The 11,056-nt window shown below is 39.8% G+C and overlaps 1 protein-coding gene across 7 annotated transcripts in view; it reads right to left on the bottom strand.

Moving 5' to 3' along the window:
- The window catches only part of LOC102095271 (damage-control phosphatase ARMT1), a 51,455-nt gene that overhangs the window by 39,723 nt on the left and 676 nt on the right, over window positions 1–11,056 (bottom strand). The window contains exons 1-5 of one of the 7 annotated variants that reach the window (XM_065057415.1): window positions 10,954–10,972; window positions 10,456–10,561; window positions 9,578–9,819; window positions 7,923–8,088; window positions 4,416–6,965 (exon numbers count right to left, since the gene is read on the bottom strand). In XM_065057415.1, the coding sequence (XP_064913487.1) occupies window positions 6,198–6,965; window positions 7,923–8,088; window positions 9,578–9,612 (969 nt within the window). In that variant the 5' untranslated portion in view covers window positions 9,613–9,819; window positions 10,456–10,561; window positions 10,954–10,972 and the 3' untranslated portion in view covers window positions 4,416–6,197. Of the gene's footprint in view, window positions 1–1,285; window positions 1,440–4,415; window positions 6,966–7,922; window positions 8,089–9,577; window positions 9,865–10,455; window positions 10,562–10,953; window positions 10,973–11,056 lie in introns of those variants that run through there. The other 6 variants (XM_065057417.1, XM_065057413.1, XM_065057416.1 and 3 more) reach the window with 6 other exon arrangements.

The raw sequence follows: 11,056 nt of genomic DNA on the forward strand, positions 1-11,056 counted from the left end.
CAACACTCTTGTAATTTTCCTACAGTGCCTAATATACTTGAATTCAGACAATGAAAGGCAAATATTTTATATACATTTAAGTGTCTGGGTATACACACAATCAAGAGTGATTAGTGCTGTAGTTTGATTTGCCATCTGCAACCCACATTTTATAAATGCACAGGTTTTAATGTGCTTCTGCGTCATGACAGCAACCTTCACAAATGATTTCAGGTTGGTAGGATGTGGAACAGGCTACTGCAAACTCTGTAAATAGACAGTGCTAACAAAAACTTTGTAACTGGGTCAAAACAGTTGTAGTTAATATAATGGCAGTTGATTTTGCCATTGCAAACTACCAAAATTCTGTATTTTTTGTCTCAGAACAATATAACATAATTACAAAACTGACATTCAGCTACTAAGGAGATACTGAACTGTTCACCCAATAATAAATTGTTTTCTCTTTGGAATACAAAACTGTTACAAGTTTTCTGATAAAGTTAGTACAAAAGAATTTGATCCTTTCAGGCAATATCCTGGAGCATCTCCCTTAAATTCACACCAAAGCCAGCAAACTGGTTTCAAAGGAAGAAGAGATATAAAGAATAAATTCCTAGATAACTATACATTCCTACTTCATGAAAAATCCTCCCTTTTGCAACACTTAAAAAACCCCTTGTCCTTGAATTTGTACAGATAAGCTACAAGGATCAGCTGAAGTTCACTGATCTACAACTGAAGCCCACCCCTACCACCAGGTAAAGCTCTGCAGCCTAAGAAGTTTTTTTCAAAAAAAAAAGGTAAAATTAAATTTAACATTGACAAGAGAACTCACAAGGGGGTTTACAGTCAGCCTCAGTGTCGGTCACCCTCACAGAAACAACCGACAGGAAGATACTGGAGACTGTTTTTCCAAATTCTCTAACAGGGAAAGGAAAGGGGGGAGAGGGAGAGAGCCCCGCCCAAAACAACAAAACAAAAACAAAACAAAGAGCCCCAAACAAACCAACCCAAACCCCACCCCTCTGCCCTTTCTGTCTTCCCCTGCATCCCGCTGCTACCGCCCAGCTATCGCCCTGTGCTGGGCGCCGGGGCAGCCGGGGGGCTCTCAGGGGAGCGCTGCAGCGGCGCGGCCCCACCCAGCGGCCGGCAGCCCGCCAAGCGCAGCGGCCGCAGCCGCTCCCCGCCTGCCGTCTGCCTTCCCCCGCGCTGTCTCTCGGGGACGCGGTGCCGGGGCGGGCCGCAGCCTCTCGGCCACAGAAGCCGCCGGCGGGCCCGGCCTCTGCCCAGCGCCCCGTGGTACCTCCGCCGCCGCGCTGCTGCCCCTGCCAGCCAGCCGGGGGACGGTGGAGGCCGCGCGGGGCCCGGCGCTGCCGGCCCTGGAGCCGCTCATGGCGGCCGCCGCGGTGCCGCCGTCCCCCTAGCAACGGCAAGCGGGCGGCGCGGCCTGTGCTCTCCCTGCCCGGGCGGCGGGGACGGAGCGGACACGGACGGTCGCAATGGGGTTCCCTGGTTAGGGGAATGGGTAACAGTGCTCAATGGCTGAAGATGAACAGCCTTCATTTCAAAATAACATTACACAACAAAACCTGATAAACCTGAAAAAATTACCTCAACGTTTTCCCCCCAAAAAAGTCAAAACAGGCAAGCAGAGCAGATGTAATTTGAACAGCAGCAGACTCTTACTCAGGCAGAGTTTCTCCTCCCAGAGCAACCTGGTTGCCTTGATTACTGCTAAAATGCCTCCAGCTGAAAGGGGACTTCCTCCTCACCCCTCCTTCCCAGTAAAGTAGATAAACATGGGAAGAGATAACCTGCAGCTAGCAGTAAAACCAAGTTAAATCTTCAGATGTGTTAGTGCTGCACATGGTTTGCTTTGAAGACCCTGAGCTGCTCAGTCAGTCCTGCCCAGCACCTCTGGGGACGGCACGCTCTGGCACCATTTCTGTACTCGCTCGCAAGTCAAAAAGTATCTCACCTTTCCCAGGAACACTGACTTAATCATGTTTTCTGAAGAAGCAAATGGAAAAGCTAGGGAAAACACTGGTTTGTCTTGTTTGTTTTCTTTTGCTGTTTTCTCTGTGTGCCTGCTGCCATTTCACTGCTACTGCCAAGGACAGAGAAGACCCCTGCCAAAGCAGAGGGGTGCTAGTGTGGACCTTCACCCTATGTAACATGCTACATTGCTAAAGGATAGAGCTAGACAACGCCATACCTCAGCTAAAATCTGCCACTAAACTCATAAGGAAAGGAGAAAACCCACTTAATGTGAGGAAGCAGTGCTGGGCACAGACCAGGGGAAATGGAGACCTGTGTGGGACTGAGGCCGTGCAGCATGGGTGGCAGGAGCCACCTGCCTCCATTTCAGGGAGCATGTGGGGAAAGACAAAATCACTGTCAGTGCATGAGGGGACGTCAGCTCCCTGGTGGCACGTTTCCACTTCATCCTCAGGGCAGAAGCAACACCATGTGGCAGAGAGGGTATAAAAACGGGAGGAGGGACCTGGGTGCATGGTGCTGAACTGTCCAAAGGAGCCAGGCAAGAAAGCAGCCAGAGGAAAAGAGCCGGGAGCTTGGCCAAAGTAGAACTGCGCACCCACGCCGTCTCCATACAGCTCAGAGAGAAAGGCCCAGGCAATCCCGAGTTGCCAGATTAATTCTGTTCCCAAACCAAAGTTTATTCCAAAGTAATACAAATTTCAATTAATACAAAGCCTTAATAGTTTTAGAAGGATAACATTCCTGACCCTTTTTCTTTTTCTCTTCTATGTCTGTGACTGTTCTGTTACGTGAGGTACCTCAAATACTATGCTGATGACAAGGGAGCCCAACCAGAAGTGTTTATAATTTCAAACACAAGACTCGCAGTACTGGATCAAAGCTGCTACCACCACATGGCGCAAAATGCTGATCCAGTGTAAACACATTCTGCAATTCAAATCTATTCAGTATTTTTGACAGGTTAAAATTGTACTGGCAATCTTATATATAACAAGCAAAAAATCTGATGCAAGTTCTAAAATCCTCTGCAAATTTGGACAAAAATATCATCCTGGATTTGTACAGCATCTGACTACAGCCTAATCCGTCACATTACCAGAGCAGCATGCAGATTAAGCAATTGTGAAACTCCATCCTAACTTTCTTAAGCCTGCGCTTGAGTGCACTTCCCCATCGCTAGTCCTGCAGTGCCACGGCTGGTTCAAGAGCTTTACTTCAGCCACTTATACACCCTGGGTGATGGAGAGAGAATACTTTTACAGCTGTAACTTTTATAGATCTACAGTAAGATATTTGGCTTTAAAAAAATGCTGAAACTGAGGTACTGTAGCGAGAGAAACAATAAAAGAGGCAAGAAAAAAAATGATTAAAAAAAGCAGAAGTTTCTTATAGCACTCTGAAAATAATTGGGCTGTTTTAAGGGGTTGCAATACCCACTCAAGGTCTTTGAGTAAGTATCTTATTACAGGATGCCAACACTTTAAAATGCTTTAGGCTTATTTGCTAAATACTACAGGTAGTTCTCAAAATGACTCAGTGTTTCTTTTTCCTTAACCAGGGCAGGAAATAACAACTTAGGAAGGGTTACTTCAGCATTTTTAGTTAAAAAATAATTTCAAGGAGTCATTTTCATGGATGATTGAGATTCTTCATTTTATGTTACAGAAAATACATGGACAGGATGTCCTCAGCCTTTTAAAGCGAAGAATGATGCAGAATCTCTTGAATCTATGTTCCTAATTATGTAACTCCAGTTTTTAAACAGAAAACAATAATAAAGTTACTACAATCTTTCCCTTCCTTGAATGAGCCTAGTGTTGAAGAAAGATGCTAAAACTTACCTGAGCTATGAAAGCCCAATTCCACTAGTCAGTGCACTCAAAAATTGATAGGTCTGCAGGTTCCTAAACATCTGCTCCTAATTGAATTTTCTGTATGTAAATGAGAATGGAAACCACATATTCCATAACTTCTGTAACTCTGTTCTTGGCTCAAGGTTGTTGCTTCAAACTGCATTTGAAACAAGTTTAACAGCATTTTCAGAGATGAGAAATTGAGGCTCCAGTGCCCAGATTCATCATGTCATTTATGTACTTGATCAGAGCACTAAAGATGGAGTCCCCTTGAGCTCTCTCCAGTCAAAGACAGCTTCAGCTCTCTTGATTGGATTTCTGATTTATGCAGCTTAATCAGGTGCCTAAGGATGAACATGAATTCATACCTTAGCAGTACTAAGCCAGAGATAAAAAGGAGACAACACTAAAGCAAGGTCTCTAAAGTAGAACCCTACCTACAATATGACATTGCCTCCTGAAATTGCTAGCATCTTCATTTTTGAATACTTGACCATGCAACTTTAAAATATTAATACACTTTCAGATGTATGAAGAACACAAACACAAATAATCAAAGTCACCAACAGCTGGAGCATATTTATCCACTGTATATATCTTTATTGTATGAACACAATAAGCAGCATTTGATTCTTTCAACTTCAGAAGACATAATTTGCCAGTGAGTTCACTGACCAGAAGAGGAACCCAGTTCCATTTTCAAAGCCTGAATTAGGTACAAAATACTGCCCCATCTTCCCTCTCCCACTTCCTTAGGTCTGCCAAAGCTTACCTTTCGGTTAACCGTAAGTGCAAAACTCTTTCTAAGTCTACTTTCTACCACACAGCCGCTCTAATTCCCTTGCCATAGCACCAGTTCAAGAACATATTTAAATAAGGCCACTTCTAGGCCCTCCTTTTCACTGTGTAAAATGTATGTAAAATGGAATTTTCTCCACTGGCTACTCCTGTTTTCCATAATACAGCTACGGTGGCTACCAGGAGCAAGTTCACCTCATTTTAGCAGCTCTAGACAAGGGCATAACCCGGTCAGACTCTGTGGGTAATTTTGCCACTGTTTTCTAACAAACCTATGATTATCATGGGCACTACATCAGTCCCTTATCAAAGGACCTATTTCAATCCATAAAAGTACTTTAACACTTGACAGAATCTATTTTTATTTTTTTCTTTATAAATGCATGACACATTTCCACTTTCATTTCACTTCACTCTGGAAAAAAAAACACTAAAATGTCCCCAAATTTTCCCACAAATTCTGAGTAATTTGAGAGCAGGGTAGAAGAAACAGGCATCTAACAACTGCAATTAGCAGCAACCTGTGTGGCAGATGCTTCTCTAGCATATACTTCTCAGTGCAGCTGGGGTTGTATTTCCCCAATTAAAATTATGGCACCATCCTTAAAAAAAAAAAAAGACAAATAAAGAGAACTATTACAATGAAAGGAAGCGGCAATGCTTCAAGCACAAACACTGCTGACAAACCACCTTTAAAACAAATCCATGTTAAATCTAAGATCCAATTAATGTAACTGGTTGAGTTTGGTTTGTTTGTTGCGGGGGAGGGGGGAGGGGGGGGATGTTGTGGCTTTTATTGGTAGAGGTTCTTAGATAAACAGTATGAGATTGTCTTTTATCCCACTAATCTTCCTACCAGATGGGACAACTCCCTCTTACAGGCAAACCGGCTAGCAACATCCACTTGTATTTTAAAATTAAAGTTTCATTTTCAAATTCTAAATTATTATTTACAAGGTGTCACTCAAAAACTCTTTTCTTAATGTACAGCAAACTATATTCAAAACATTAAAAGTTATTTGTGCATGGACACGAGAAGCAAGTAAAAAGCAATTTACGTAATAAAGTCTTGGCAGAAGTCAGCTCAATTTTCAACAGTTTTAAAATATGATCCTGCAATGGGTTGCAAAGAATCTACCTGCATTTAATTTGTCCATTCTCTACAATATTAACTTTCATGCAATGCACAGCACATCGAGCACAAATTATCCTGAAAGAAGTAAATACACACCAATGTGGGATTGAGGAAATGGTTTCTGAAGCGTTAGCCATAAACTTTCATACCAACTGATGAAGAAAAAAATGTGGACAACTAAACATTCATTGTTAACAGTTGCTGAAATTAAGCATTAGGAAAACAAAATATACTGAAATGCAGATTGATTTATGTATACACAGACAGTTTGTAAACATTTGCACAACTCTGAAGTCTTTTGTGTAACAAAAACAACTAGTCACTTGGGAGGAAAAAGTGCAAGCAAAAAAGAATCTTTGCTGAAACCAAGCATGGAACAGAGCAAGTAGTTAAAACTCAGACTGAATCTGTCTTTCAGAACCATTTAATTAGAGAGCAGCAGCAAACTGAACTACCCCGTATTTTCCACTTATCATCCATTCAGGTTCAGACGCCTGAATTTGTTCACCTTGTCCAGGTTTTAGGCCAACCTGAGTGTCAGATTTCAGTGTTCTCAAACTACAGAGAGGCGCAGGACGAAACTTGTTCAAGGCTTGATGAAACGGAACAGTATATTCCCATTTTTTATCTCCTGTTAATTTTCTATAGTTTAAGTCGCCTTTGAAAAGAAGCAAGCTTGACTTCTGTAGATCAGCATACAAGTCAGGAGCAACTTCAGCCATACTGGAAAAGTCATGTGGCAAAGTCCAAAACATGTGATCACGGTAAACCCAAACTCCCTTTTTCAAATTGCCCTCCCAGTTTATCCCACATCTAGACATCCACATATGATTGGCTGACTGCAGTTGTTTAATAGTCCAGTTAAAATCACGCTTTGTGGTATCTGACACATACCATGGAATACTTTTTCCATGAAAATGGACTTCATCAGCGAGCTTTGATGATAACAGGAAGTCAGCCAACACAAAATCAGTTACAAGTTCAAATCCAGCATTGTCCAGGATTATGTCAACTCTAACATTACTTTTTTCCGCATTTCTTTTTTTGGCATTTACAAGTAGTGACCAAAGTTTTTCCATATCATTCACTAAGATGTAAGGTATCAAGTTCTCCAGGGATAGTAAAGGACTAGATTTCTGAGAGCTGCCTTCACCAGCTGAAAAAGAAAGGTCACACTTATTGCCCCACAATGACACCTAGAAGGAGGAAAAAACAAATACATTTGCTAAGTCTCATTATAGTTATATTCTGAAGTCCACATACACTAAATATTTTGTTTGTTTTTATTTTAGGGATATGAACATTCTAACTCCACCTTTTCCTCCAAGCTTTAATAAAATTCAACTACTTGTACAGAAATCTTCATATAGACAAGATTTGTGGCAGAAAACGAGCAATGCTTGGTGTATTTATGCAGGCATCAGAAATGTGCATCAGAAGTTACAAAGATGAAAGACTTAGATCAACATAAATACACTGATCACAAAGCTTACAACACAAATATTCTCCATACTGTAATTCCAGAAACTATTAGTGGAGTTACAAAAGCAGGTTTATTATTACATGCAGCCAAGAACTTGTATTTTAGGTACATGCTAATAAGGTCTTCAAAGATTCATCAAATACTTGGTGCACACTGTTGCAAGCTAATGGACTTATTTGTAATCCCATGATACTTCGTATTCTGCCCAAAGATGTTATTTTACAACAAAAATGCAGTGATAAAGCTTTTAAACTACTTCTGGCCCAGACTGACTTCTAAATTTTTTCTAAAGAAGTCTGAACATTTTTAGAGTATCAATAAAATGAACTGTTTTAAAATTTTATAGTTAAATAACAAAAAGGCCACCTGAAACTTGACTTGAAATGTTTTAGAGATGCTGGTTTTGATGGAGAATAAGCTCGGTTTTCAAATACACGATGAAGACCAGCAATATAATGAAAATGTCATCTTTAAAAGAAATAACCAAAATCTTAAAATTTCCAGAGTAGCAGCAATACAGTATTGGCTGTCAGGATTTTATCGCATTTTTAGAAACAGAAGATCTATATTTTCATTTCAACATGAAATTCAGATTCTTTACAACCTCAAGGTTTTTTTTGTTACATGGAGGAGATAATTTAAATCCTTATGTTAAGCGATACTAGTTTACCTGCAATAGCTTAAAAAGTTCCTCCTGAAGTTGCTTTTCATCTAGATCCTTGATGTTTTTAAGAAGTTCCTGAAAGTAAGTGCATAAGGCGATAACAGCCTCTTGGGATTCAAAGAAATTTTGAACCTTTCCTTCATTAAAAACGTCGAAGTTGTCAATAGGTGGGCTAAAAATAGGAAAACAAATATATTAACATACTTGCTACATTTTCCATGACAGCACATAAAACACACCTGAAAATGCAAGCTGAAAGCTCAGGTTTTTTAGGCCCTACTATGGGCCCTCGTTAGAGTTTCCACTTCTATTCTGTCACACTCGATTTTCACACATCTCAGTAACAGCCTGATATCCTCTCACTGAAACAAACAGTTTACAAGACACCTTCATATTTCCAGCAATATAGTCTGAAAGTGAACAAGTGTTCAGTCACAATAATCCTAGGAACTGCAAATACAGTCACAATTTTGAACTCCAGTCTTCATACACAGAGAATTAAAACTGTAACATACAAGTGAACTAATGTAGTAAATTGCTGGGCCAATTTTAAGCACATCTGTGTGTGCAGAAGTGTACCTCCCATACTGAAGTCTCTTATAGTTCTTCTTATGCAAGTTTTTAACTGGGACTTTAGAAAATTAACATGATGAACATGACAAAACAATTCAATTCTTCACATATATAAGAAATATAGACTCATCTATTATAAGAGACATACTTGCAGGTACACCTTATGACAAATGATTGAACCTCCATCAAAGCACATACTTAAAAGCAGCTAAATAATAGAGACTTAAAACTTACTAATGAAAAGTATCTGCTCAATTTTTTAAGTGCAGTCCAGAAGATCCATCTCATATTTGAAGTTTTTGCTACAAGAGTTCAAATTACACAATATACAGGTAGAAACAAAGTCCCACTACTGTGTTTGCGTCCCTGTAATATTAAGTGCAAATCCAGTACACAAGGAGCTTTCAATTTTTTTTTGGCAGCAGTGGGAACTTAAACTGCTCATTCCTACCCCACTGCATTGTACTGGCACCTCTCCACAATACCAGCACAACAAGTTTTTCCTGCCAAGTTATTTTTAACCAGGATCAGCTCCCAAAATTTGGTGCAACATACGGTCTGCAAACACTGCTGTATCTAAGATAGTGTAGACTGAACAACAGGGGCTGCTTAAGCCAGGACTACTGCTATAAAAAACAGTTCTCAAAGAGTAACTTCAGATTTCGCACAGCAAAACAAGTCAGAATGCCCAACAAATTAGGGTCTCTCTCACTCTGTGTTTTAGGCTAATAGACATCTTAAGAGATAATTCTGGACTAACAAGCCTTATAGAAATGCTAAATAACTTTCAGATCTCAATGCACTCTAGTCTGCAAGGTCAAACTATATAGTCAAGCTTAAGAGTTTTTGTGTAGACCAAGTCACAGAAACTGAAGCATAAAAGGACCTAATAAGCTTCAAATTCTGCAGCATGAAAGAAGTATTAATTTTAAATCTGAGGTGTGAGGTAAGGAAAAAGAAATATGGTAGAAGCCTAAGATTTTCCTTCATCTTATTCCCCTGCTGTCTTCCTTTCTCCTAAATTAAAAATAAGAAAGATGAAAGAATAACGTTTTGCAGAGTAATATCCCCAACTAGCAAGTACTTACTTCTGTGCTAACGCTGCCTGAATTCTTCGATACATATAACACTCTACATACAACCAAGGGGACTGAAACCAACTTGGTTCTCCGTTTCCATTTGACAAATTTCGTTGGTAGTCTAGGTGTTGGTTCCACAGTGCAGCATCAGGCAGCTCATCTTCTAGAGGAGTCACTGGTTTGTCTGTTTGCAGCTCATTCCGCAGTTTGGAAAGCAAAGATATAGCTCTCTTCTCTGCTTCAACACCCTTCTGAAATAAGTGAAGAACAAAAGTTCCTATTCTGAACATTTATTCCTGTAAAGACACAGGTCAATTTTTCATGAAATAAATAAGTGATAAGTTTTAATTGCCAAATACAAGTCCCTGACAAATCAGAGCCTGAGTTGACCAAACACATTTTGGTGAATGAAGCTCCCTTTACACCTAACATCCTAAAATAAATTGCTTCTGGGACTTCTTTTTAGATTAGACATTTTGCTTATCAGAGGAGAACAGAATATTGAAACACTGCCATCTTCAGAAGATGCTACAGTCTATTAAACACTGCATTAGCATAAAAACCTGGAAAACCAATGCAGTTGCAGAACAGATAGATCAGAAAAAAGTTTGACAGAAAGATGAGTTATGAAATTAATGAAAAATAGCTACAAGAAAGAGATGATAAAGAAGAGAGAAGAAAAAACAAAACACACACAAACCCACAAACCATACCAACCAACCAACCACAAACAAAAAACCTCCACAACAGACTAAAAGATTAAGACAGACAAATAATGATTGCAGTAAGAAACCAGTAAAAACAAGGCAGAGAAGGGGTCTCAGGGGTTGGTGGTGGGACAGTGGGGGGAAGGCAGGAAATCCTAGCCAAAGAGACCTTACTCTTACCTCGCCATGTTCTTCAAAGAATTCGTTTTTATGTCGATGCAGAGTATCAATAACTTTTGTGAGGATTTGGGGCAGTCTGTCTTTAATTGTGAAATATGCAAAGGATCTGAGGAGAGGATCCAAATTTTATTACTGAGAGGAAATTATCAAATATCTTCTATTTTTTTTAAATAAATGCAAGGTCTTAAAAGTAAGTTTTTGTGCCTTTAAAGCAGTGGACAACAAATAATAATTAAAAAACAATAACAAACCAAAAAAACCCCACCACCACAACCTAAAAATCAAAAAGTGGTCAGGTTTTTTAGGACTACTTTTGAAGAAAAATATAAATGGCAGCCTTTTCAGGGAAGAAAATTCTAAGTGACAGACCCTGCCAAGAGCAAAAACTGCAGTTAATTCTATACTAAAATGCATTCCCTGATTGCTCAGTTACCCAGAGGTAAAAAGGAAATTTAAAGTTAAGAGCATAGAGAATTTTTTAAGTGTGATTTGTATCACCTTTACAGCATATCTGCGTGTCTGCTCTCTACCATATACTTGATTTATGCTTTCCCCAAATACTTCTTACTTCTGAGAGGGACAGTGAGCAGATCATGACCAG

Source organism: Columba livia, chromosome 3 (genome assembly GCF_036013475.1).
Source record: "Columba livia isolate bColLiv1 breed racing homer chromosome 3, bColLiv1.pat.W.v2, whole genome shotgun sequence".
Classification (NCBI taxonomy): domain Eukaryota; kingdom Metazoa; phylum Chordata; class Aves; order Columbiformes; family Columbidae; genus Columba; species Columba livia.